General features: G+C 44.3%; 1 protein-coding gene and 2 long non-coding RNA genes across 6 annotated transcripts; 2 read left to right on the top strand and 1 right to left on the bottom strand.

The window, feature by feature from the left end:
* Positions 1–18: 18 nt before the first annotated feature.
* On the top strand, positions 19–9,950 carry LOC135338672 (2-oxoglutarate dehydrogenase complex component E1-like). 4 transcript variants are annotated; one of them, XM_064534721.1, is made up of 25 exons: positions 19–174; positions 222–307; positions 464–640; positions 723–861; positions 931–1,027; positions 1,200–1,346; positions 1,405–1,495; positions 2,523–2,631; positions 2,717–2,779; positions 3,083–3,282; positions 3,628–3,798; positions 4,217–4,415; positions 4,478–4,609; positions 4,807–4,921; positions 4,975–5,061; positions 7,280–7,442; positions 7,621–7,756; positions 7,809–7,900; positions 7,966–8,040; positions 8,120–8,205; positions 8,245–8,279; positions 8,369–8,526; positions 8,686–8,842; positions 9,336–9,444; positions 9,742–9,950. In XM_064534721.1, the coding sequence occupies exons 1-24, from the start codon at positions 102–104 to the stop codon at positions 9,341–9,343; spliced, it is 2,796 nt and encodes a 931-aa protein (XP_064390791.1). In that variant the 5' UTR covers positions 19–101; the 3' UTR covers positions 9,344–9,444; positions 9,742–9,950. The 4 variants fall into 4 exon arrangements, with proteins under 4 accessions (XP_064390791.1, XP_064390790.1, XP_064390789.1 ...); XM_064534720.1 differs by having other exon boundaries at positions 380–640; positions 8,686–8,836; XM_064534719.1 differs by having other exon boundaries at positions 380–640.
* Positions 9,951–15,654: 5,704 nt separating this feature from the next.
* LOC135338671 (uncharacterized) lies at positions 15,655–17,200 on the bottom strand. Its single transcript, XR_010395718.1, has 3 exons — positions 16,957–17,200; positions 16,621–16,844; positions 15,655–16,562 (listed from the first exon to the last, which is right to left on the bottom strand). It is a non-coding gene; the product is annotated as an uncharacterized LOC135338671 (long non-coding RNA).
* An 808-nt stretch (positions 17,201–18,008) lies between these two features.
* Positions 18,009–18,710, top strand: LOC135338670 (uncharacterized). The gene is made up of 3 exons (XR_010395717.1): positions 18,009–18,073; positions 18,129–18,199; positions 18,296–18,710. It is a non-coding gene; the product is annotated as an uncharacterized LOC135338670 (long non-coding RNA).
* The last annotated feature ends 4,193 nt before the right edge of the window (positions 18,711–22,903 follow it).

Below are 22,903 nucleotides of genomic sequence, written 5' to 3'. Positions count from 1 at the left end.
GTTATCTGGGCTGCATCAGTAAGTTATTTGTGGGCGGGGCTGGTAGTAGGGGGGCCTACTAAAGTGGGCGTGGCTAGCTAGCTGTTACTGTACTGGTCAAGATGCTTCGTGTGTGTGGAGGGTCTGTGTTCAGGTCTTGTAGAGCGAGAGTCAGACAGCGGAGCAATGGCGCTGGTAACTTGTGTCTGTGTACATGTATTTATTACAGTGTGTGTGTACAGCTGAGCCATTTCTAAGCGGTTCCTCTGGCACTTATGTGGAGAGTATGTATGAGAGTTGGCAGCAAGACAAGAGTTCTGTGCATAAAGTAAGTCTCTACCCAGTGTGTGTGTGTGTGTGTGTGTGTGTGTGTGTGTGTGTGAGAGTGTGCTTCCATTAGTCCTGGGATGTCTTCTTCTCTCGTGCTGCGGCTGGAGCACCTCCTGGCCACGCCTACTCTGCACCACCATCCATACGACCCCAGGTTTCCATGGATACAGACCATATTAAAGACCATTTATCAGTGCAAGCGCTCATTCGAGCATATCAAATCAGAGGCCACAATATAGCGCGATTAGACCCCCTAGTCATCAACGAGGCAGATCTGGATTCACCCATACCACCAGAGCTCATCGTCGATAGCAACCTCAACCTTGACAAGGTGACACTCTAGTTATATACTGGTTACATATGTACACTGTGTGTGTGTGTGTGTGTGTGTGTGTGTGTGTGTGTGTGTGTAGGTGTTCACTCTACCTAAGACCACCAAGATTGGAGGCAGTGAAACAGCACTCTCACTCAAGGATATTATCACACGTCTCAAAACAGTTTATTGTCAGAACATCGGAGTAGAGTTCATGTTCATTAATGACAGGACAAAGTGTGAGTAGCCCATCCCCCCCCCACACACACACACACACACACACACACACACACCGCCCACGCACACAGGTGACTGGATTAGGGAGAAGTTTGAGGCCCCTAATGCCATGAGTATGGATGAGCGTAGTAAAAGAATCCTGTTAGCAAGACTTGTACGAGCCACCATGTAAGCTAATGTGTGGGCGGTGTGTGTGTGTGTGTAGAGGTAGTGTGTGTGTGTGTGTAGAGGTAGTGTGTGTGTGTGTGGGGGGGGAATGTGTGTGTGTGTGTGTGGGGGGGAATGTGTGTGTGTGTGGGGGGGGGAATGTGTTTTGTGCCCCCCTGACTAATTGCTGCAGGTTTGAAGAGTTTTTGAAGTTGAAATGGCCAAGTGAGAAGAGGTTTGGGCTGGAAGGTTGTGAGGTGCTCATTCCAGCCATGAAGTACATCATTGACCTTGCTAGTGAACACGGAGTGGAGAGCTACGTCATTGGAATGCCACACAGGTAGAGAGACTACTAGTCCCCCCACCACACTAACTAAGCTGTGTACTTGTGTGTGTAGGGGGCGACTGAATGTACTGGCCAATGTTGTGAGGAAACCATTGGAGCAGATCTTGTGTCAATTTGACCCAATGCTAGAGCCTGTGGATGAGGTACGTGTGTACTGTGTGTGTGTGTGTGTGTGTGTACTGTGTGTGTGTGTGTGTGTGTGTGTGTGTGTGTGTGTGTACTGTGTGGGTGTGTGTGTGTACTGTGTGGGTGTACTGTGTGTGTGTGTGTGTGTGTGTGTGTGTGTGTGTACTGTGTGTGTGTGTGTGTGTGTGTGTGTGTGTACTGTGTGGGTGTACTGTGTGTGTGTGTGTGTGTGTGTGTGTGTGTACTGTGTGTGTGTGTGTGTGTGTGTGTGTGTGTGTACTGTGTGGGTGTACTGTGTGTGTGTGTGTGTGTGTGTGTGTGTGTGTGTGTGTACTGTGTGGGTGTGTGTGTGTACTGTGTGTGTGTGTGCTGTGTGGGTGTACTGTGTGTACTGTGTGTGTGTGTGTGTGTGTGTACTGTGTGGGTGTACTGTGTGTGTGTGTGTGTGTGTGTACTGTGTGTGTGTGTGTGTGTGTCTGTGTGTGTGTGTGTGTGTGTGTGTACTGTGTGGGTGTACTGTGTGTGTGTGTACTGTGTGTGTGTGTGTGTGTGTGTGTGTGTGTGTACTGTGTGTGTGTGTGTGTGTGTGTGTGTGTGTGTGTGTGTACTGTGTGGGTGTACTGTGTGTGTGTGTGTGTGTGTGTGTACTGTGTGTGTGTGTGTGTGTGTGTGTGTGTGTGTGTGTGTGTGTACTGTGTGGGTGTACTGTGTGTGTGTGTGTGTGTACTGTGTGTGTGTGTGTGTGTGTGTGTGTGTGTGTGTGTACTGTGTGGGTGTGTGTGTGTACTGTGTGTGTGTGTGTGTGTGTGTACTGTGTGGGTGTACTGTGTGTACTGTGTGTGTGTGTGTGTGTGTGTGTACTGTGTGGGTGTACTGTGTGTGTGTGTGTGTGTGTGTGTGTGTACTGTGTGTGCGTGTGTGTGTGTGTGTGTGTGTGTGTACTGTGTGTGTGTGTGTGTGTGTGTGTGTGTGTGTGTACTGTGTGTGCGTGTGTGTGTGTGTGTACTGTGTGGGTGTACTGTGTGTGTGTGTGTGTGTGTGTAGGGATCAGGAGATGTCAAGTATCACCTCGGTACTTCATTGGAGAGAGTCAACCGTTACACACAAAAAAAGATCAAACTCTCAGTGGTGGCTAATCCCTCACACCTTGAAGGTACACTACCCTCACACCCGCCCCCTCACTACCCTCACACTCGCCCCTCACCACTTTCACACCTGCCCCCTCACTACCCTCACAGCTGTGGACCCTGTCGTACAGGGCAAGACACGTGCAGAGCAGTTCTATAAAGGAGATACAGCAGGTTAACCATCACATTACCTGTGTGCCTACAATGTAGTCCCCCTACCACACCATCACATTACCTGTGTGCCTAGTCCCCCTATCACACCATCACATTACCTGTGTGCCTAGTCCCCCTACCACACCATCACATTACCTGTGTGCCTAGTCCCCCTATCACACCATCACACTACCTGTGTGCCTAGTCCCCCTACCACACAATCACACAACCTGTGTGCCTAGTCCCCCTACCACACTATCACACTACCTGTGTGCCTAGTCCGTGCCTAGTCCCCTACCACACTCGTACCCTACACTCATATAGGTGACAGTGCCATGAGTATATTACTGCACGGAGATGCTGCCTTCGCTGGACAAGGCGTGGTCTATGAAACCTTTCATCTTTCTGACCTCCCTGACTACACAACTCACGGCACTATTCACATCATAGTCAACAATCAGATTGGTTTCACTACTGATCCACGTGTAGCAAGATCTTCCCCATACTGCACTGATGTAGCCAAGGTATGTAAGTGCCTCCCCCCCCCCCTAAAGCACTGTGTGTGTGTGTACCCCCCCCCCCCTAAAGCTCTGTGTGTGTGTGTGTGTACCCCCCCCTAAAGCCTGTGTGTGTGTGTGTGTGTGTGTGCCCCCCTAAAGCGCTGTGTGTGTGTGTGTGTGTGCCCCCCCTAAAGCACTGTGTGTGTGTGTGTGTGTGTGTGTGTGCGTGTGTGCGTGCATGCGTGTGTCCCCCTAAAGCGCTGTGTGTGTGTGTGTGTGTGTGTGTGTGTGCCCCCCCCCTAAAGCACTGTGTGTGTGTGTGTGTGTGTGTGTGCCCCCCCCCCTAAAGCACTGTGTGTGTGTGTGTAGGTGGTGTCTGCTCCGATATTTCACGTGAATGCTGATAATCCGGAAGCTGTAATGCATGTTTGCAAAGTTGCTGCTGAATGGAGAAATACATTCCACAAAGATGTTGTCATTGACCTAGTGTGTTATAGAAGACAGGGACACAATGAGATGGATGAGCCTATGCTCACACAGGTACACTGAGTGTCCATATATAACTATCCCTGTATAACCATCGTGATCCTGTGCTCACACAGGTACACTGAGTGTCCATATATAACTATCCCTATACAACCATCGTGAGCCTATGCTCACACAGCTACACTGAGTGTCCATATATAACTATCCCTATATAACCATCGTGAGCCTATGCTCACACAGGTACACTGAGTGTCCATATATAACTATCCCTATACAACCATCGTGAGCCTATGCTCACACAGCTACACTGAGTGTCCATATATAACTATCCCTATATAACCATCGTGAGCCTATGCTCACACAGCTACACTGAGTGTCCATATATAACTATCCCTATACAACCATCGTGAGCCTATGCTCACACAGCTACACTGAGTGTCCATATATAACTATCCCTATATAACCATCACAGCCTCTCATGTACCAGACTATTAAGAAGCATCCTCCGGTAGTGGAACAGTATGCAGGCAAGCTCATTAAAGAGGGTGTGGTTTCAGAGGTGGATTACAAGAGTGAGAGACAGACTTATGATGATGTCTGCAAGAGAGCTTATGAGAAGTCTAAAGATGTTGAACTAGCTAAAGGACAATGGCTGGACTCACCTTGGGAGGGTGAGGCTACAGTGTTTGTGTGTGTGTGTGTGTGTGTGACATTGTCTATATTGTATTGTTAGACTTCTTCCCCTTGAATGGTGGACCTGACTTCAGTAACAAGAGCTTGCCACAGACTGGAGTGGAGATAAAGAGACTGGAACACATTGGAGCTGTGTTCTCCAGTGTACCACCAGAGCTAAACATCCACTCAGGTAATGCAATCATGGCTCTACTGGTGTAAGCCATTGTGTGTGTGTGTGTGTGTGTGTGTGTGTGTGTGTGTGTGTGTGGGTGTGTGCGAGTGGGTGTGTGTGTGTGTGTGTGTGTGTGCGTGCGTGCGTGCGTGCGTGCGTGCCATTGTGTGTGTGTGTGTGTGTGTGTGTGTGTGTGTGCCATTGTGTGTGTGTAGCTCTGAAGCGTGTTCTGGCTGGTCGTGCTGACATGCTGGATAAAGGAATTGCTGACTGGGCAATGGGAGAGGCATTTGCTATAGGCTCATTATTGGAGGAAGGCTATCATGTGAGGTAGGTGGTCATGGCCACTATAGCTACTCCATAGTGACTATGATTGTTGGCAGACTGTCAGGACAAGATGTGGAGAGAGGGACATTTGCACACAGACATCATGTCATCCATGATCAGATGGTGGACAAGAAACAATACAGGTACACCTCAGCTACCGTAGCCTCACGGGAAATAAGCAAAAAGCTGAAAATGTATACTACAACTTAATTGACCTGCAAGTGTGTACAGAGCCTATAGTGTGGTCCCACTGTGGACACTGTAGCTAGTGTACAGAGCCTATAGTGTGGTCCCACTGTGCGCACTGTAGCTAGTGTACAGAGCCTATAGTGTGGTCCCACTGTGCGCACTGTAGCTAGTGTACAGAGCCTATAGTGTGGTCCCACTGTGTGAGCCTATAGTGTGGTCCCACTGTGTGCACTGTAGCTAGTGTACGGAGCCTATAGTGTGGTCCCACTGTGTGCACTGTAGCTAGTGTACGGAGCCTATAGTGTGGTCCCACTGTGTGCACTGTAGCTAGTGTACGGAGCCTATAGTGCGGTCCCACTGTGCGCACTGTAGCTAGTGTACAGAGCCTATAGTGTGGTCCCACTGTGCGCACTGTAGCTAGTGTACGGAGCCTATAGTGTGGTCCCACTGTGCGCACTGTAGCTAGTGTACGGAGCCTATGGTGTGGTCCCACTGTGCGCACTGTAGCTAGTGTACGGAGCCTATAGTGTGGTCCCACTGTGGACACTGTAGCTAGTGTACAGAGCCTATAGTGTGGTCCCACTGTGCGCACTGTAGCTAGTGTACAGAGCCTATAGTGTGGTCCCACTGTGGACACTGTAGCTAGTGTACAGAGCCTATAGTGTGGTCCCACTGTGCGCACTGTAGCTAGTGTACAGAGCCTATAGTGTGGTCCCACTGTGCGCACTGTAGCTGGTGTACAGAGCCTATAGTGTGGTCCCACTGTGCGCACTGTAGCTGGTGTACAGAGCCTATAGTGTGGTCCCACTGTGCGCACTGTAGCTGGTGTACAGAGCCTATAGTGTGGTCCCACTGTGCGCACTGTAGCTGGTGCACAGAGCCTATAGTGTGGTCCCACTGTGGACACTGTAGCTGGTGCACGGAGCCTATAGTGTGGTCCCACTGTGTGCACTGTAGCTAGTGTACGGAGCCTATAGTGTGGTCCCACTGTGGACACTGTAGCTAGTGTACAGAGCCTATAGTGTGGTCCCACTGTGCGCACTGTAGCTGGTGTACAGAGCCTATAGTGTGGTCCCACTGTGCGCACTGTAGCTGGTGTACAGAGCCTATAGTGTGGTCCCACTGTGCGCACTGTAGCTGGTGTACAGAGCCTATAGTGTGGTCCCACTGTGCGCACTGTAGCTGGTGCACAGAGCCTATAGTGTGGTCCCACTGTGCGCACTGTAGCTGGTGCACAGAGCCTATAGTGTGGTCCCACTGTGCACACTGTAGCTAGTGTACAGAGCCTATAGTGTGGTCCCACTGTGGACACTGTAGCTGGTGCACAGAGCCTATAGTGTGGTCCCACTGTGTGCACTGTAGCTAGTGTACAGAGCCTATAGTGTGGTCCCACTGTGGACACTGTAGCTGGTGTACAGAGCCTATAGTGTGGTCCCACTGTGTGCACTGTAGCTAGTGTACAGAGCCTATAGTGTGGTCCCACTGTGGACACTGTAGCTGGTGTACAGAGCCTATTGTGTGGTCCCACTGTGTGTACTGTACACTGTAGCTACTATAATTATACTGGTCTCTAATAAGGTTGGCATTGCCTAGTCAGCAGTCCACACTACACTGAGGTTGTATTTGCAATATTCTGTGTAACTTGGCTGTAACCACATTTGTAACCCACTGACCTTTCAGCCCATATGCCTGCCAATGAATCTGGGTTGAGAAATCTGAATGGTGCATTATTATGACCTTGCTCGACCCAATAATTTTGAGAGTTTCCCTATAATTATATACAAACAAGTGTCATCACAGGGGGTGGCCATCACAGGGGGTGGCCATCACAGGGGGTGGTGGTGTGTTAGGCCAGTGGGGAAGAGAAGCAACATGCATAACTGCAAAGTATCACTGAATAAGTTGCATGATAATTAGGTTATCTCGAAATAAAAACCCCAGACACTGTGATACACCATTCTGAGAGTTTCATTGGCATAATTATGGAGCTGCTCTGAGGCTGTGCAAAGTCATCATGGTGTACACTGTATGCGGTTACAGCCAAGTTACCCAATATTGCTGTACATGTATCTACTACTCTTGCTGCTGTGCTTGAGGTCAGTCTTTATGTTTTACAAACTGTTATCTCCATCAGCCATTACTACTAGTACATGTGTTGTGTTTATGCTGCAGCCCCTTGTCTCATGTGTCCCCTGGTCAAGCCAGCTACACTGTGTGCAATAGCTCTCTGAGTGAGTTTGGAGTGCTTGGGTTTGATCTTGGCTTCTCCATGAGCAACCCTAATGCACTGGTGTGCTGGGAGGCACAGTTTGGAGACTTCCACAATACAGCACAGGTAGGTACAGGGCACTTCACTTGACCAACCCACTACTGTACACACACTAGCTACAATGTACACAGTGGGACCACACTATAGGCTCTAAGCAGGTCAAATTTTTTTGTTTCATTGAAAAGCTTGTATTTATGTACCAATGGTGTGTACAGTGTTGATATTGCCCCTCCCCTTTGTATAGTGCATCATAGATCAGTTCATCTGCTCTGGTCAGGACAAGTGGGTCCGCCAGAGTGGCCTAGTGCTGCTATTACCTCATGGGTATGAAGGTATGGGTCCTGAACACTCGTCAGCAAGATTAGAAAGGTTCCTACAAGGTACTGTATGGTAGGCCTTGTACTGTGTGCTCACTGTACCACTACACTATAGATTGCTGTGATAATCCTGATAGCATTGAACCATTGCGCCCAGAGCTAGGACTGGACAGACGACTAGCTCAACTGTATGAGTGCAACTGGCAGGTACGTGTGTGTGTGTGGGCGGGTGTGCATGTGTGTAGTGAGTGACCTCTTAATGTCCTTCACAGGTGGTCAACTGTACTACACCAGCTAATATCTTCCATGCTCTGAGGAGACAAATTCAACTACCCTTCAGAAAACCAGTAAGCTAGTGTGTGAGTGTGTGTGTGGGTGTATATGTGTGTGAGTTTGTGTAACTAGTGCTGTTATGTTGTACTGTAGTTGGTTGTCATGACACCCAAGAGTCTGCTACGACACGCTGATGCCAGGTCACCAATCTCAGACATGTCTGACATGTATGACAGAAGGTACAATGATGTGCTGCATGTGATACTGTACATGTTTAGGCTAACACAACCAACTGCTCTGACTACTAGTGGATGTAAGTACATGTGTGTATAAATAGTTATGTGTGTCCTTGCCTAACCTCTCTTTCCTCCTTTCCTTCCTCCCCTTTCTTATTGTGTGTAGGCACCAGCTTTCAGAGAGTGTATGTGGACAGGGAATGTGGAGAAGGGGTCAAAGTTCAGCGTGTATTATTCTGTACTGGCAAGATCTACTATGAGCTGTATAAAGAGAGACAGCGATTAGGCCTCACCAATAAAGTGGCCATTATCAGAATTGAACAGGTACAGTACCTACATAGACACATATACGACCTTTGACCCCTTTATACGGGCAAAGGAGGCAATTGATTATCAATGTTCGCTTGACTAACATGCTGCTATATTTATCACACGTATACTGCAAATATAATTATTATTGGCGATCATTAATTTCTGCCCCAGATATCCCCATTCCCATACGACCTGGTGATGAGTGAGTTGACTCGTTATCCCTCGGCTGAGTTGAGGCGGGTACAAGAAGAACCTAAGAACATGGGGGCGTGGTCTTATGTCCAGCCACGCCTACACACGTCCACATGCAAGAAGAAATTGAGTACATGTAAGAGTGGCTAGTCATGATCAAAAGTGGACCACCTAGTATAGTGTATAGGCTGCTTTAGATGACTGGAATTATATCTGCTAACGCGTGCAGAGTGTGACTCTTTCCCCCACCAGAACTGTGATCCGAGCATGTCATGTGATAGGCCTTGTCTAGAGCTACAGAATGCATCTCTTAGTTTTGATATTGATTGCTTTTTAGTGAATTTATGACCTTCCGAAAGTTGCTTGAATTATATACATTTTCTGTGGGGGTTACCGCCTGTTTTCATAGCTAAGTTTGAGAGGCCATAACGTGTTGTGTTGCAATTTCCAAAATGATGTGTATAGTTTATGTATTAATTAATTTTAGTAACTCTTTCACATCAAGACTGTACATACACACACAATTATTGCAGAAATAGCTCGATTTGAAATAGTTTTACCTTGAGAAATAACTTTTTAAGGAATTATCATCACGTAGTGAGTGGTCTAATTGTTGTCTCGCTTGTTAGATTCGTGAGGGTCAGTTGGACTGTTGGATTCTCTGACTGAGGATGATCAAACATCCGCGAGGAACTGATGGAAATAGTCAACAGTGTTCTCAAGAGATTCAAGAAAGAGGTAGAGACATTAACTACATTATATATACAGTGTGGATGTGTGTGCCCGCCCCCTCATACACTGTGTACATGTGTGTGATGTGATGACCCGCCCCCTCGTACACTGTGTGTGATGTGATGACCCACCCCCTCATACACTGTGTACATGTGTGTGATGTGATGACCCGCCCCCTCGTACACTGTGTACGTGTGTGTGATGTGATGACCCGCCCCCTCATACACTGTGTGTGTGTGTGATCACCCCCCTCATACACTGTGTGTGTGTGTCATGACCCACCCCCACACACACACACTATAGGACTGTGATATAAGCCACGACGCAGCAAGCTTACCTGCAATGCACTTCAGGAAAGATGGGGTCATTATTTTTATCACTAAGCCGACGCCCATCTGCCCGCCCACTCATGTCGGACGCCTCCATTGGGGAGGACGGACAATGAACTATTATTTTTAGTTTTATTTAGTTGTTACTTTCTGTCGTTAAAAAAATGTATGTAGTCTCATGAATCAGCCGCCCTTCAATGTGTTGCTAGGACTTTACCTCGAGATAATACTAAGAAATGGTAAATATCGTTAACGAACCATCACTAACTTGCCCTCATGTGTAGATTTGATGACCCTTTACCAGACATGCTCACACACAAGATGGAGATGGCTGGTGAGGAAAAGCGTTCACTTGTCCTTCCCTCTAGGAGCTTCCACAAGGCTGGATATCTGGTGGATACTCACCCAAAAGGCCAGCAGCAATGGATCACAAGGCAAAGAGCATCGCAGCGAGTACAAGTGAGTGGCTAGTCATGATCAAAAGTGGACCACCTAGTATAGTGTATAGGCTGCTTTAGATGACTGGCATTCAATATCTGCTAATAGATATCATTACTAGTGATCAAACTATACAGCCTCTGTATCAAATGCATCCATTGCTACACATTTGTTGACCCGTTACTTCATTGCGTACAGTGATGGAAGCATGAGAGGGGCGGAGTCAGTGACACGTTGCTATGACAACATATGATGGAGGAGTTACAAGGTGACACTGTGGAGTTCGTGGAATACCCATTCGACGTCTTTCACTGCAGATAAAGTAAGAAATAGTGAGTACTGCCGCGTGCAGAGTGTGACTCTTTCCCCCACCAGAACTGTGATCTGAGCATGTCATGTGATAGGCCTTGTCTAGAGCTACAGAATGCATCTCTTAGTTTTGATATTGATTGCTTTTTAGTGAATTTATGACCTTCCGAAAGTTGCTTGAATTATATACATTTTCTGTGGGGGTTACCGCCTGTTTTTATAGCTAAGTTTGAGAGGCCATGTTGTGTTGCAATTTCCAAAATGATGTGTATAGTTTATGTATTAATTAATTTTAGTAACTCTTTCACATCAAGACTGTACATACACACACAATTATTGCAGAAATAGCTCGATTTGAAATAGTTTTAGCTTGAGAAATAACTTTTTAAGGAATTATCATCACGTAGTGAGTGGTCTAATTGTTGTCTCGCTTGTTAGATTCGTGAGGGTCAGTTGGACTGTTGGATTCTCTGACTGAGGATGATCAAACATCCGCGAGGAACTGATGGAAATAGTCAACAGTGTTCTCAAGAGATTCAAGAAAGAGGTAGAGACATTAACTACATTATATATACAGTGTGGATGTGTGTGCCCGCCCCCTCATACACTGTGTACATGTGTGTGATGTGATGACCCGCCCCCTCGTACACTGTGTGTGATGTGATGACCCACCCCCTCATACACTGTGTACATGTGTGTGATGTGATGACCTGCCCCCTCGTACACTGTGTACGTGTGTGTGATGTGATGACCCGCCCCCTCATACACTGTGTGTGTGTGTGATCACCCCCCTCATACACTGTGTGTGTGTGTCATGACCCACCCCCTCACACACACACTATAGGACTGTGATATAAGCCACGACGCAGCAAGCTACCTGCAATGCACTTCAGGAAAGATAGGGTCATTATTTTTATCACTAAGCCGACGCCCATCTCTGCCCGCCCACTCATGTCGGACGCCTCCATTGGGGAGGACGGACAATGAACTATTATTTTTAGTAGTTGTTACTTTCTGTCGTTAAAATGTATGTAGTCTCATGAATCAGCCGCCCTTCAATGTGTTGCTAGGACTTTACCTCGAGATAATACTAAGAAATGGTAAATATCTTTAACGAACCATCACTAACTTACCCTCATGTGTAGATTTGATGACCCTTTACCAGACATGCTCACACACAAGATGGAGATGGCTGGTGAGGAAAAGCGTTCACTTGTCCTTCCCTCTAGGAGCTTCCACAAGGCTGGATATCTGGTGGATACTCACCCAAAAGGCCAGCAGCAATGGATCACAAGGCAAAGAGCATCGCAGCGAGTACAAGTGAGTGGCTAGTCATGATCAAAAGTGGACCACCTAGTATAGTGTATAGGCTGCTTTAGATGACTGGCATTCAATATCTGCTAATAGATATCATTACTAGTGATCAAACTATACAGCCTCTGTATCAAATGCATCCATTGCTACACATTTGTTGACCCGTTACTTCATTGCGTACAGTGATGGAGAGCATGAGAGGGGCGGAGTCAGTGACACGTTGCTATGACAACATATGATGGAGGAGTTACAAGGTGACACTGTGGAGTTCGTGGAATACCCATTCGACGTCTTTCACTGCAGATAAAGTAAGAAATAGTGAGTACTGCCGCGTGCAGAGTGTGACTCTTTCCCCCACCAGAACTGTGATCTGAGCATGTCATGTGATAGGCCTTGTCTAGAGCTACAGAATGCATCTCTTAGTTTTGATATTAATAGCTTTTTAGTGAAGTTATGACCTCCCGAAAGTTGCTTGAATTAACATTTTCTGTGAGGGAAGTTATTATGATTACTATATACTAGTGAGTGGTCTAATCGTTCTCTCGCTCGTTAGGTTCGTGGGGGTCAGTTGGACTTGTTCCCAGCAAGTTACAAGGTGACACACTGAGGACAACTTGATAGAGTACAACAAACAGTGAGTACTGCCACATGCAGATTGTGTAGACTCGCAAGCCGTCACTGTTGCAGGCGAACAGTAGACTGGTCAAACTCCGTGTTTGAGACTCGTGTTGCACAGTCAGCATATCAGAAAATATTTTAAGTGGCTTTTCATGACGTCAGTATACTGCATGTGATACGTAGAGTTTTCTAGTGAAACGTCACTATCATTGATCTTGTGTCATTGATCTTGTGGTAACCGTATGCGGTTAGTTGCCACAAATATCGTGGCAAACGTTACACGAGTCTCAACACGGAGTTTGACCAGTCTACTGTTCGCCTGCAACAGTGACGGCTTGCGAGTCTATAGATTGTGTGCATGTGACTCTACCCTAGCTTGAACTTTGATCATATCATGTGATGGATGCTTTGTGTGGAATGGTTACAGCTTTTCATGCTCTGTCCTCCCCTCCTATAATTACCAGCTCTCCACATTATTATTGTGTGGTGGTCCAGGTACAGAGCCTTGATAAATAATTATTATGCTTTTTTTATTCCTAATTCTTGGAAAATCTGCCTATTATTGTCATCCCAAAAAATGTGACTCGTTCATAATAATCATGGGTTCTCAGTGTTGAACTGTTCATTTTTACCCACTTTTTACCATGAGAACATCGTTATGCAAAACTTAATCTAATGATCTTTACCAAAAATTGACATTGATGGTCTATGAGACTATAACATTTTGGGGACAATTATTGTGGACTGTGAATAATGCATAATAATAATAATTATAATGATAATGATTGTGTGTGCAGGACCGACCACCATGCATCATGAGGGACGCTGTACAGGTGTTGAATTACCGCCAAGTCATGCATCTCCTCATCAATTGTCAACTCTCAATTATTAAATTTTATTGATAAAAAAATGATAATGTTGTCATAAAAATACAAAACATGAACAACTACGACAATCATTGTTTGCAGCAGCCATCAGAATAAGAGTTGAGCTGCTTGCATGTAGTGTTGGTTACTGCTGTCCATCCCAAGCAATCAACCTGAGGGATCATAAAGACTTGCCATACAACATTATATAGATAGCTACTTATATATATCTGCATGTGTGTATGCTGTTACAGTGGCTCCTCACACACAATCAACCTACATTGGGAGCATGAAAGACTTGCCACACAACATAGCTAGCTACTCATCTGTGTGGCTCCTGTATGCTGTTACAGTGGCTTATGTTATCGACCTATACACATCATAGAATGTATGAGACACTTTACATGTAGCCAGCCATACTCATCTTTAATGCATCCATGGCTGCATACATACAGAGACAATCCACCTCTCTATAGACCAGTATAGTGGGATAGTACGTAATTAGTGGGCGTTGAGATTTGAGCCCCTCCCCCTGAAGAGAGATGTTGGGGCGTACAGTCACTCCCCGTCCCCTTCAAACCTGCAATAATAACTTACGCCTTTGGTTTTCTCTGCTGCTGGAGGTATGGGTCCGGCTGCAGATATTGTCTACAAGAAACTAGCTTCAATGCTGGCAGAGAAACAGGACAAAACATACAGCACAACTCTGAATTGGATGAGGTGTAGGCTAAATTTCTCCCTCATAAGATCAGAGATTATGTGCATCAGAGGCTCTAGGAAGTCATTCACCACCACCACACCATGGAAGGCCTTAGACACTGGCACTATTGACCTAGCAACTCAAGAAGGCCAGGTGCTATCGGTCTGAAACATGTGTTTTCACCCAGGAACTTTATAAAATTATGTCACATGTTTTTGTTGTTTTTTCTTGGTTTGTTTTTTTGTTTTGTCTTTTGTCTTTTGTCTCAAATGAATATCGTTATCACAAAAAACAAAAAAAAATAATAATAATAACATGTATTGGGGCGAGCGAAGCGAGTCCTTCCTAGTGATGAACGTTGCAATTTTGTCTGTGTGTGTGTGTGTGTGTCATGGACGCACGATATTTATGCCTCGAGGCGTAGCCGCACGAGGGATACGTGTGTGTGTCTGTGTGTGTGTGTGTATTCCAGCAGTAACTGCTCAACGGTTGCAATGCGACGAAAACTAACAGCTTCTATAGGCTTCTAGCCACGTTCTCTTGGATTTTGATTCGTGGATTAGCAAACTAAAGCTTCTTTCTCTAGTTATGGCTAGTTTGACTCACATTGAAGGCTGTTGCAGTCTCTTCAGAATCTTTCATAGCATCATCTGTTCGCACAAACTTTCTATTCAACATATGAGTTAGCCTTGAACTAAAGCGCTAGCTTTTTGTTAGCTACAAGACTCAAAAAATATCTGTTAAAACAGCTAGCTAGCAGTAGCCATTTGTGAAAATTGATCTCTTTGGACACACCCTTTAATTATTGCTGTGGATGTAATGCGCATGCGCGCTCATTCCCCATGTGTGAGAAAATAATATCCAAGATCCAGATCCAGATCCTCCTGGCAGAATCATCTTTGTCTTGAGGGCTAGGGCCTGGTAAGCCATAAAACACTACCATATAACAATATTAATATAGATAACAATATGCATGTATAGGTCTTTTCTTCTTAGATATTATATACACTGAACTACAGATCCTGGAAGAATCAATTTTCTTCTTTCTTGAGGTCCTGGTAAGCCACATAATACAACAATAGATGCATGTAAATAAGTGTTTTCTTCTCAGTGACTTTATATAGATAAGCTAACTTTAGATAACATTCTAATACTTTTGAGCGAAAGCAAAAACATGGCGAGAGGCATTAGCACAGCGCCAGCTTGAACACTAGTTGTTTTTTGTACTCGTGACTCTTTACCAAATTTTACGTGAAAGCTGCGCATGGGCTAGCCTCGATTCCAGGCCGAGTTTTCGCTTTTATAACGGTTAGGCAAACAAGAGAGTTGTTGCCTAACCGTTATAAAAGCGAAAACTCGGCCTGGGATCGAGGCTACGCATGGGCATAAGAGCTAGCTACACTCAGGAACGAAGGGTCAGACAAGACACAGAGACTCTTGAGGCTACAAGCACGCCTACAGCAGGTCAGAGCAGGGTTAGGATAATTTTCGAGGCTCCACTGCAGATTCAATGTAAAATTATCACGTGCACCACTCCGTTTCCTATCCCTCTAACTCTTCAATCTATGGTCAGACCTAGTTGGGCGGAGCCCGACCGTCCCTGACGGGAGGTCGGGGGACACGCTTACATAGGATTGCCCAAAATGTGCAGGAAATGTTTCGGTAGATATAGCAGCTTTCTTGAAGCACAGGTAATAATGAAAATAAAAATTGTAATTAGCTGAAAGAAGTAACAAATAACCTAAGTCTTAGGTCACACTGTCCACATAAACATGACTTAGAACAAATATCACAGCACAAGCAATGGAAACCGAGGTCAACATGTTTGTAATTATCAATATTTCGGAAAAGACTATCCCTTCTACAATCTGTAGTGTTTGAAGCATATTCTTTAATCTCATTATCAACTTGATGGTAAATTCTTGCCTTCAAAAGGGTTACACGTGATGGTTTACCATCTCAACCTGCTCTACCAGTCTCTTGTACATAGCTACTGATATCGTCTAGCAGGCCAACATGAATGATTTGCCGAATGTTGGGACAATCAACACCCATGCCAAATGCCATAGTAGCTACAACAATGCGAAGATTGCTTAAATAAACGAATGATTTCAGATTTATGGGCTGGATCAGTGACACTTGTAAACATGTCCACGAGGCGAAATTCAGGAAGATCAGGTGCATCATCAGGATTTGTGAATGCAGCTCCAAGGTAATCCTTAAAGAAGAGGTACATGTCACCACACACTCCAAAAGAACGTCCATATAATATTATGATTGTTTTGGGAAACTTGTTTCTCTCGATTACCAATTTCTGGGCCAAGTTTTGGAATGTCTCTGGTATACTTTTGAACAATCCAACAGCATAAATCAAATTTGGGATTACTGGGACTCTCGTAATGACAAATGGGTTTCTTAGGCCAACTACGAGAAATAAATGAAATGTCACTTCGGGTAGCTGTTGCTGTTAGCGCCATCACATGAACTGATGTTGGAATGAGGCTGCGCACTTCTCCAATTCTCAACAGCATTTGCCTGAAAGTCTCACCCCTGCAATAATATTATTGGTATACACATGTTAATAAAAAACGATGAGTCAAATACATACCATTTCTTCACACAATGAGCTTCATCGATTATCAAAGCCTTGAGTCTATTAGCATACACATCTCCCCCCAGAAGTCTTCTCCAATGCTTCTTGCTGATGATCATTTCAGGTGTAAAGAATACTAGCTGGTACTTTCCGTGGAAGATCGCATCCATTGTAGCTGCATCAGACATCTCGCCCGAGACATATGTGCTAGAGATGCCTTTAGAACAATAGATGGCTACCTATAATTATATATAATAAAAGCATCCAGCTTAGAATGATCTAGTTACGTGTAAACAGCTTATATGCACATGTACGTATAATTATATGTATGTTCTATCTAGCCTTACATACCTGATCATGAATGATGGCCAGCAGAGGAGTGACTACTACTACAATAGAATGACCTTTCTCCTTCTCCAATATTTTGTCAAATGTTGCAGGCAAACAAGCATAGCAAAGGCTCTTTCCAAATCCAGTAGGCAATACAGCAAAGACATCTCTGCCTCTCAGAAACCAATTCCAAGCTCGTTAGCAGCTTCTGTGACAGCTTGTGTAACTTTCTCCATTTTGCTCAAGGCAGCACACCCACCTAGCTAAGTGGGTGTTAACCAACCACTTGCAATACTGCAATCTGATTCTGCACTCCTCAGTGCAGCAGTACAAATCCTATATAAGCGTGTCACCCGGCCACCCGTTGGGAAAGGGTGCCGGGCTCTGCCCAGCTAGGTCAGACCAGCTCAGATGGAAACTTCTGAGGCCACACAGGCACGCTTACAACAGGTCAGAGTAGCTTTAAGGATTGTTTACACTGACAGTATACTATAGCCTTGTAATTTGGGTCCAGCAAAAAGTGATAATAATTATCTCCTTGCTTAGTTTGTACAGCCAGCTCTTTCGTGTTGAACTTTCCACTCATAGATATAATTATGTTTCACTCTTAGTAAGTCAACTTCATGTTACACCATGCACAGTCAAAGACAACAATCCTACACCACTCTGACAGAATAATTGTCACGGGTATACAGCTGGCACAGGAAAGTCGTATCTACATGGACTACTCGGTTATTCACAATCACTAGCTGTTCATTTCATTCGATTCATATAAACAATATACTAAAAATTACCACATTGTACCAAATGTCTGTACAACAAATACAAATTTGCTCGCTCGCCCCAAACATGCTCTGCATGCTCCTAGTAATTAGATGCAGACATTGATATGATCAGGTTAGTGATCCTCCCTAGGGTACGGGTTCAGCATGGCTTGTCTGTACCTGGGGGAGAGAGGAGACAAAAGCGGTGAGAGAATGGAACACTAGTACATATAGTAGACTGGCCCATAGTAGACTGGAAACCACGCCAGAAAGGGGCATGGTTTCCAGTCTATCCAGATCCTATTTAGACCTGTACTGCACACTGTTCTATGCTAGCTCAAGGGGAAGAGAAGTGCTCAAGTCATAAACTAAAAGTAAGAGTGAACTTATGCAATTATGGTAAATAACTGTGCTGTTTTGTACATGTAGAAACAAACTTCAAAACGTTGGGCATTAAGTTGAAGGTCAATTTCCAGCCACTCTAAAGCTGTTGTGATGCTGTGAGTTTTTAAATTGTAAAGAGCTATTCTTAGATAATAATTATGAGGTTTTTGTCAAGTTAAGTCACTTCACACCGTGCTGTTCTTTGCATTTAGAGCTCTAAAGGAGAGCAGAAGTATCAAGTCATCAGCACAAAAGGGAACTAGTGATTAATTAATTACAGCCATGTCTTGTTTTATGTACATAGAAAAAAGGTCCGTCATAAAGTTGGAAGTCAATCACTCTGAAGCTGATTGTAAAGCTGCGAGAAATTGATTCTATTATTCATGAATAATAATTTTCTATTATAGGTGGAGCGCTGTTAATGTTGTCAAATCTTTGCGAGGGAGCAGAAATCAAACATGCAGAGGGTACCAAACGATGTAACTAAGTTGTACACTTTCTTAGATAGATTAGTCATAGGATGTTTTACTTAGTTCACTGTTAATCATTTAGTATGCTGTATCAATGCAATGTCTCTTGTTGCTATGACAATGTGATGTACTTGTAACACTTATATACATGTCATGTGAGCACATTACCTATACAGTGCATGCTACAGGGATTTGAGGAGTTCTTGCAACTGTAATGTCGAGAGCGGAAGTACCTGTCACGTGAACCTTGGTAACAAGATTGAATTTTGGCTCATTCTAAACCAATAATATTTTTCTCCAATAGAGCCTACTCATTTTTGTTAAACTGGGAAACATCGACTTTATACATCAGAAAGCTAAGAGCCTTTGGTAAAGGCTTTGCACCACAGCAGGTTGTCAGCTGAAGCTATCCTTGAGATTCTAATCGTTTTGTGAGCTACTACTTGCCCCAGCCTGCCCGTAAGCTGTTGAAAGTGTATCACTAGTCTCAGTAAAATCTCTCTTAGGCTAGCTCCAGCTGGATACACAGTTTGTGTGACAGACTAATAGTAGTAGCTCACGATTGGGCTCAAGGATAGCTTTAGCTGTGGTGCAAAGGCTTGAAGGCTTGCACAATTGCATGCAGAGCAAAGCCTCCTGTATAGGTCGATTTTTTCCCAAAATAAACAGGCCTAAAGGCTTTATTGGAGAAAAATTGGTTTGAAATGAGCCATAATTGCGTAACTGTTCACGTGACAGGTACTTCCGCTCTCGACATTACAGTTGCAAGAACTCCTCAAATCCCTGTATGTAAACACTTATATGCATGTCATGTGAGCACATTACCACCAGTGTTGATTAACACACTCCAGAGTGTGTGTTGATCAACACCTCTCAGTGTGTTAAACTTATAATTAAGCAGTGCAACGAGCACACTAAAAGCGTGTTAATTAACCCATCATTTTTAACAGTGTAGGCGGCCCCTCGGTTACAGTAATCTGTCTGTGTGTCTGTGTGTCCGTGTGTGTGTCTGTCACTGCTTAGTTTGGCTTACTTGGTGATTGGGCATCACAATTTGTATGTAGGGAAACTTGTAGCATTTAAACTAAGGCTTAAATTTGTTTTGCAGAAAAGGCGAGCTAAACCTAAGATTTTTGCGTACTTCTAAACGCGGCTATTATTTGCCAATAATTATAATTAAATGCGGCTATTATTCGAAACATAAGCCAATAATTACTGTTCACCCTCTGCTCAGAGGGCAACGTCCCCCAGCAACAGTATTTCACCTTAAAAATTAATTTTCTATTCTCTTAATTTACATACATTGCTTATTTGCTTTTTGTCTCACCTGATTAATCTCCGGTTGTTTCTAAAAAAAAAAAAAAATTATAATTACTGTTTGCTTTGTGTGTTTGAAAAGGGTTGATACAATAGAAAGCTAAAATTGTGTCTGCATGGTTTGTCCTGTTAGCTGACTCTGGGATCCTACTCCAGGAGCCATACTTCTCTGCATGAGACTCCAGGCTTCTTTGCTGTGATCCTAGTCCACAGTGCATATATCTATCTATATGTACCACTAAAACCCTGTTCAAATGTTTCAGCATGCCTCCAGTCTGGTTCCTGAGTTGCTGTGTTAGACAGTTAATTCAGTCATACATCACTACATGCACTGTATTATAATTATCACTCTTTTTGTTTAATAATCATGTCATGTTACCAGCCGAGGGTTTGCACTTTAGTGCTCTAGTTATTTTTAGTGATGGCATTAATTTGTGTGAACATTCTTTAACTGTTTTTAACTGTTCCGTGGTAAAGTTGTAATTCATGTCACGAACATTAATTAATTTTGAGAATAGTAGCCCATGCTGTAAATATTTCAATTCGAAGTGGTCAAGTATCTCACCATCACTCATCACTGGTTGTCAATGAACGACCTAGCTGTTGCATGGTTTTATCGCACTATTAAATTGCATTTTATTATTGATACCGTAGTTGTAAGTTTGGCTCTATTATTGGCAGTTTTTAATGCTGCAGGCATAATTATTATAAGTGAAAATGATGTACTGGGACTGGCTATCAAGCTAATTGCATGCCATTGGTAATCTTTAATCCATGATTCGCCAATCACCAAGTTTACCCGCTATAAGTTATAGCCTATAGCATGTATATACTATGGGACAGGATTGAGGAAAAGTTCCCCTTTTCTGGATCACAGTCAAGACACTAGATAAAGTTATTAACCCGAGTATCATCATTTTTGTTGGAAGTTTGCATTGTATAAATGAAGTTTATAATAAACATTACGAAGTGACAATCCTATATAGCCGTCTCGAGTATAACGGACATTGCTAAATTCGTTCCTTGCTATTACGTCTAGTTATAATGAGTGCACCCAATACCCAATACCTGAGTCTGTTGGGGTTGGGTAGAAAATTATATAATTATAGACTGTATACATGTATCGTTATAATTATAGTTGTTTATTACTAACATTTACCATGCATCACTAACTTCTGTACTATTTTAGGTTTCCTATTACTAGCCGTAAAGTATATGAGCGTGATTCAAAAGTGGAGTTTTTACTGGCAGAATGCCACAGTGATCTGAATGTGACCGACGAAGAAGGCAAGACACCTCTCGATTTGGCCAACGACCCTGAGATCATAAGGCTCCTCTTGAAACACGGAGCCAAGGCTGCCAATGTCTACAAGGAACACAGTAAGCTCATCGGAAAGCTCTCCTCTGAGCGACCCCCACACCTTCCTCTGTCTGTGCTAATCATTGGTGATGGTGGCGTGGGGAAGAGCACTCTGTTGAAGTCCATTCTGAGCACAAAAGGGTTTTGGTCTAAACTACAGAAGGCAAAACCCGTAGATGGTGTTGATGCAAAGACAGTGGGTATCATTCCGTACGAAATATACACCAAAGAGTTTGGGAGGATCATCTACTTTGATTTTGCTGGCCAGAAAGAGTTTTACACGAGCCACTGTGCCATATTCTGGAGAATGCTGTTCAAACCTCACCACCCATCATTATCCTCTGTGCTAAGCTTGTAGAAAGTGAGCAGGCGATTTATTGATTCCATGTATCGTTGGTTGACCCTTGTCCAAAACCAGTGCACCAATCTGAAAGGCAAAGCACACGTGATAGTAGTTGGTAGCCATGCCGACCAGGTGAAGGAAATGAGAGAAGATCCACAAGCCAAAGCGAGCATCTTTGCCCCCATTATCAAGCAATTTTGAGTTTAAAGAGTTCATTCCAATGGATTGCCGCTTTGCTGATTCGAATAATATGACAAAAGCAAGAAAACAGATTCAGAAAAGCTCTGCTATTCTCCGCTCTCCAGAAACCATCAGCCTGAATGCTCACACTTTTACATTTATCTTGCCGAAAGCTTCAAAGACGACCTTGCTTTGTCGTTGGGAAATGTCTACGAAAGAATTAAGAGCGATCTTAACGAGGATCTGTCAAAACGCACCCAAGATATTCTTTCTTTCATACCCAGCACCGTCCCTCACCTTGTAGAGATCTGTGACCAGCTGCATAAAAGAGGCCTTCTCTTGTTTCTCCGCAATGACAGCTCTCCAGAGAAGTCTTTCTTAGTGATTGATCAAGCAACACTTCTGTCCAGAGTCACTGGGACCGTGTTTGCTCCTGAAAGTTTCTGCCAGCACTGCAAGCTAGCTTCAAGCACTGGAGTGGTGCCTTTGTCAAAATTCAAAAAAGAATTTGAAGGCTTCGACATGGAGATGCTGATTGCCTACATGTCACATTTAGAGCTGTGCTTCGAAATTATAGACATCCAAGTCTTGGATTTCATTTCGAAGGAGATTGCTTCTTCCACTAGCTGACAGAGATGCTTCTGTTCCTGAGTCTGACACACGATACCTCTTCTTTCCAGGGCTCATTCGAATCGAAACTCCAGAGCAAGTTTGGAAAGATACTCAAAGCATCAAGTACCACTTTGGTTGGATACTTAAAACCTCTCAAAAAACCGAGTTTTTTGATCCTCGCTGCCTTCAGGTTCTCATTCTGAGGATAGTGTTCACATTCTGCCTTGCCCCTGCCAGTAACATAATGCATGACATCCCTTCCCTACAGAGATTCTGCTCTGTGTGGAAGAGTGGGATCTGCGATGATGATGGAATCACTGCACACCTCGAGCTTGCTGAAAATGGCCGATCTCTTGTTCTCAAAATGCGCACTGACACAGTTCGACCTGAAGGTTTGATTCATCGCTCCAGAATTATGAGCACAATCCGTGAGACTGTTGAAAGTTTTGGCCGCAATGTGAATGTGATTGAATCGGTGATTGATCCAGATGAAGTGTCAAGCATCCTCTGAAAAATCCCTCTGACCTCCCACTGGTCA

This window comes from Halichondria panicea, chromosome 7 (genome assembly GCF_963675165.1).
Source record: "Halichondria panicea chromosome 7, odHalPani1.1, whole genome shotgun sequence".
In the NCBI taxonomy this organism is placed as follows: Eukaryota; Metazoa; Porifera; class Demospongiae; order Suberitida; family Halichondriidae; genus Halichondria; species Halichondria panicea.
The sequence above is the reverse complement of the archived record's forward strand: the minus strand, read 5'-3'. Positions and strand labels throughout refer to the sequence as shown.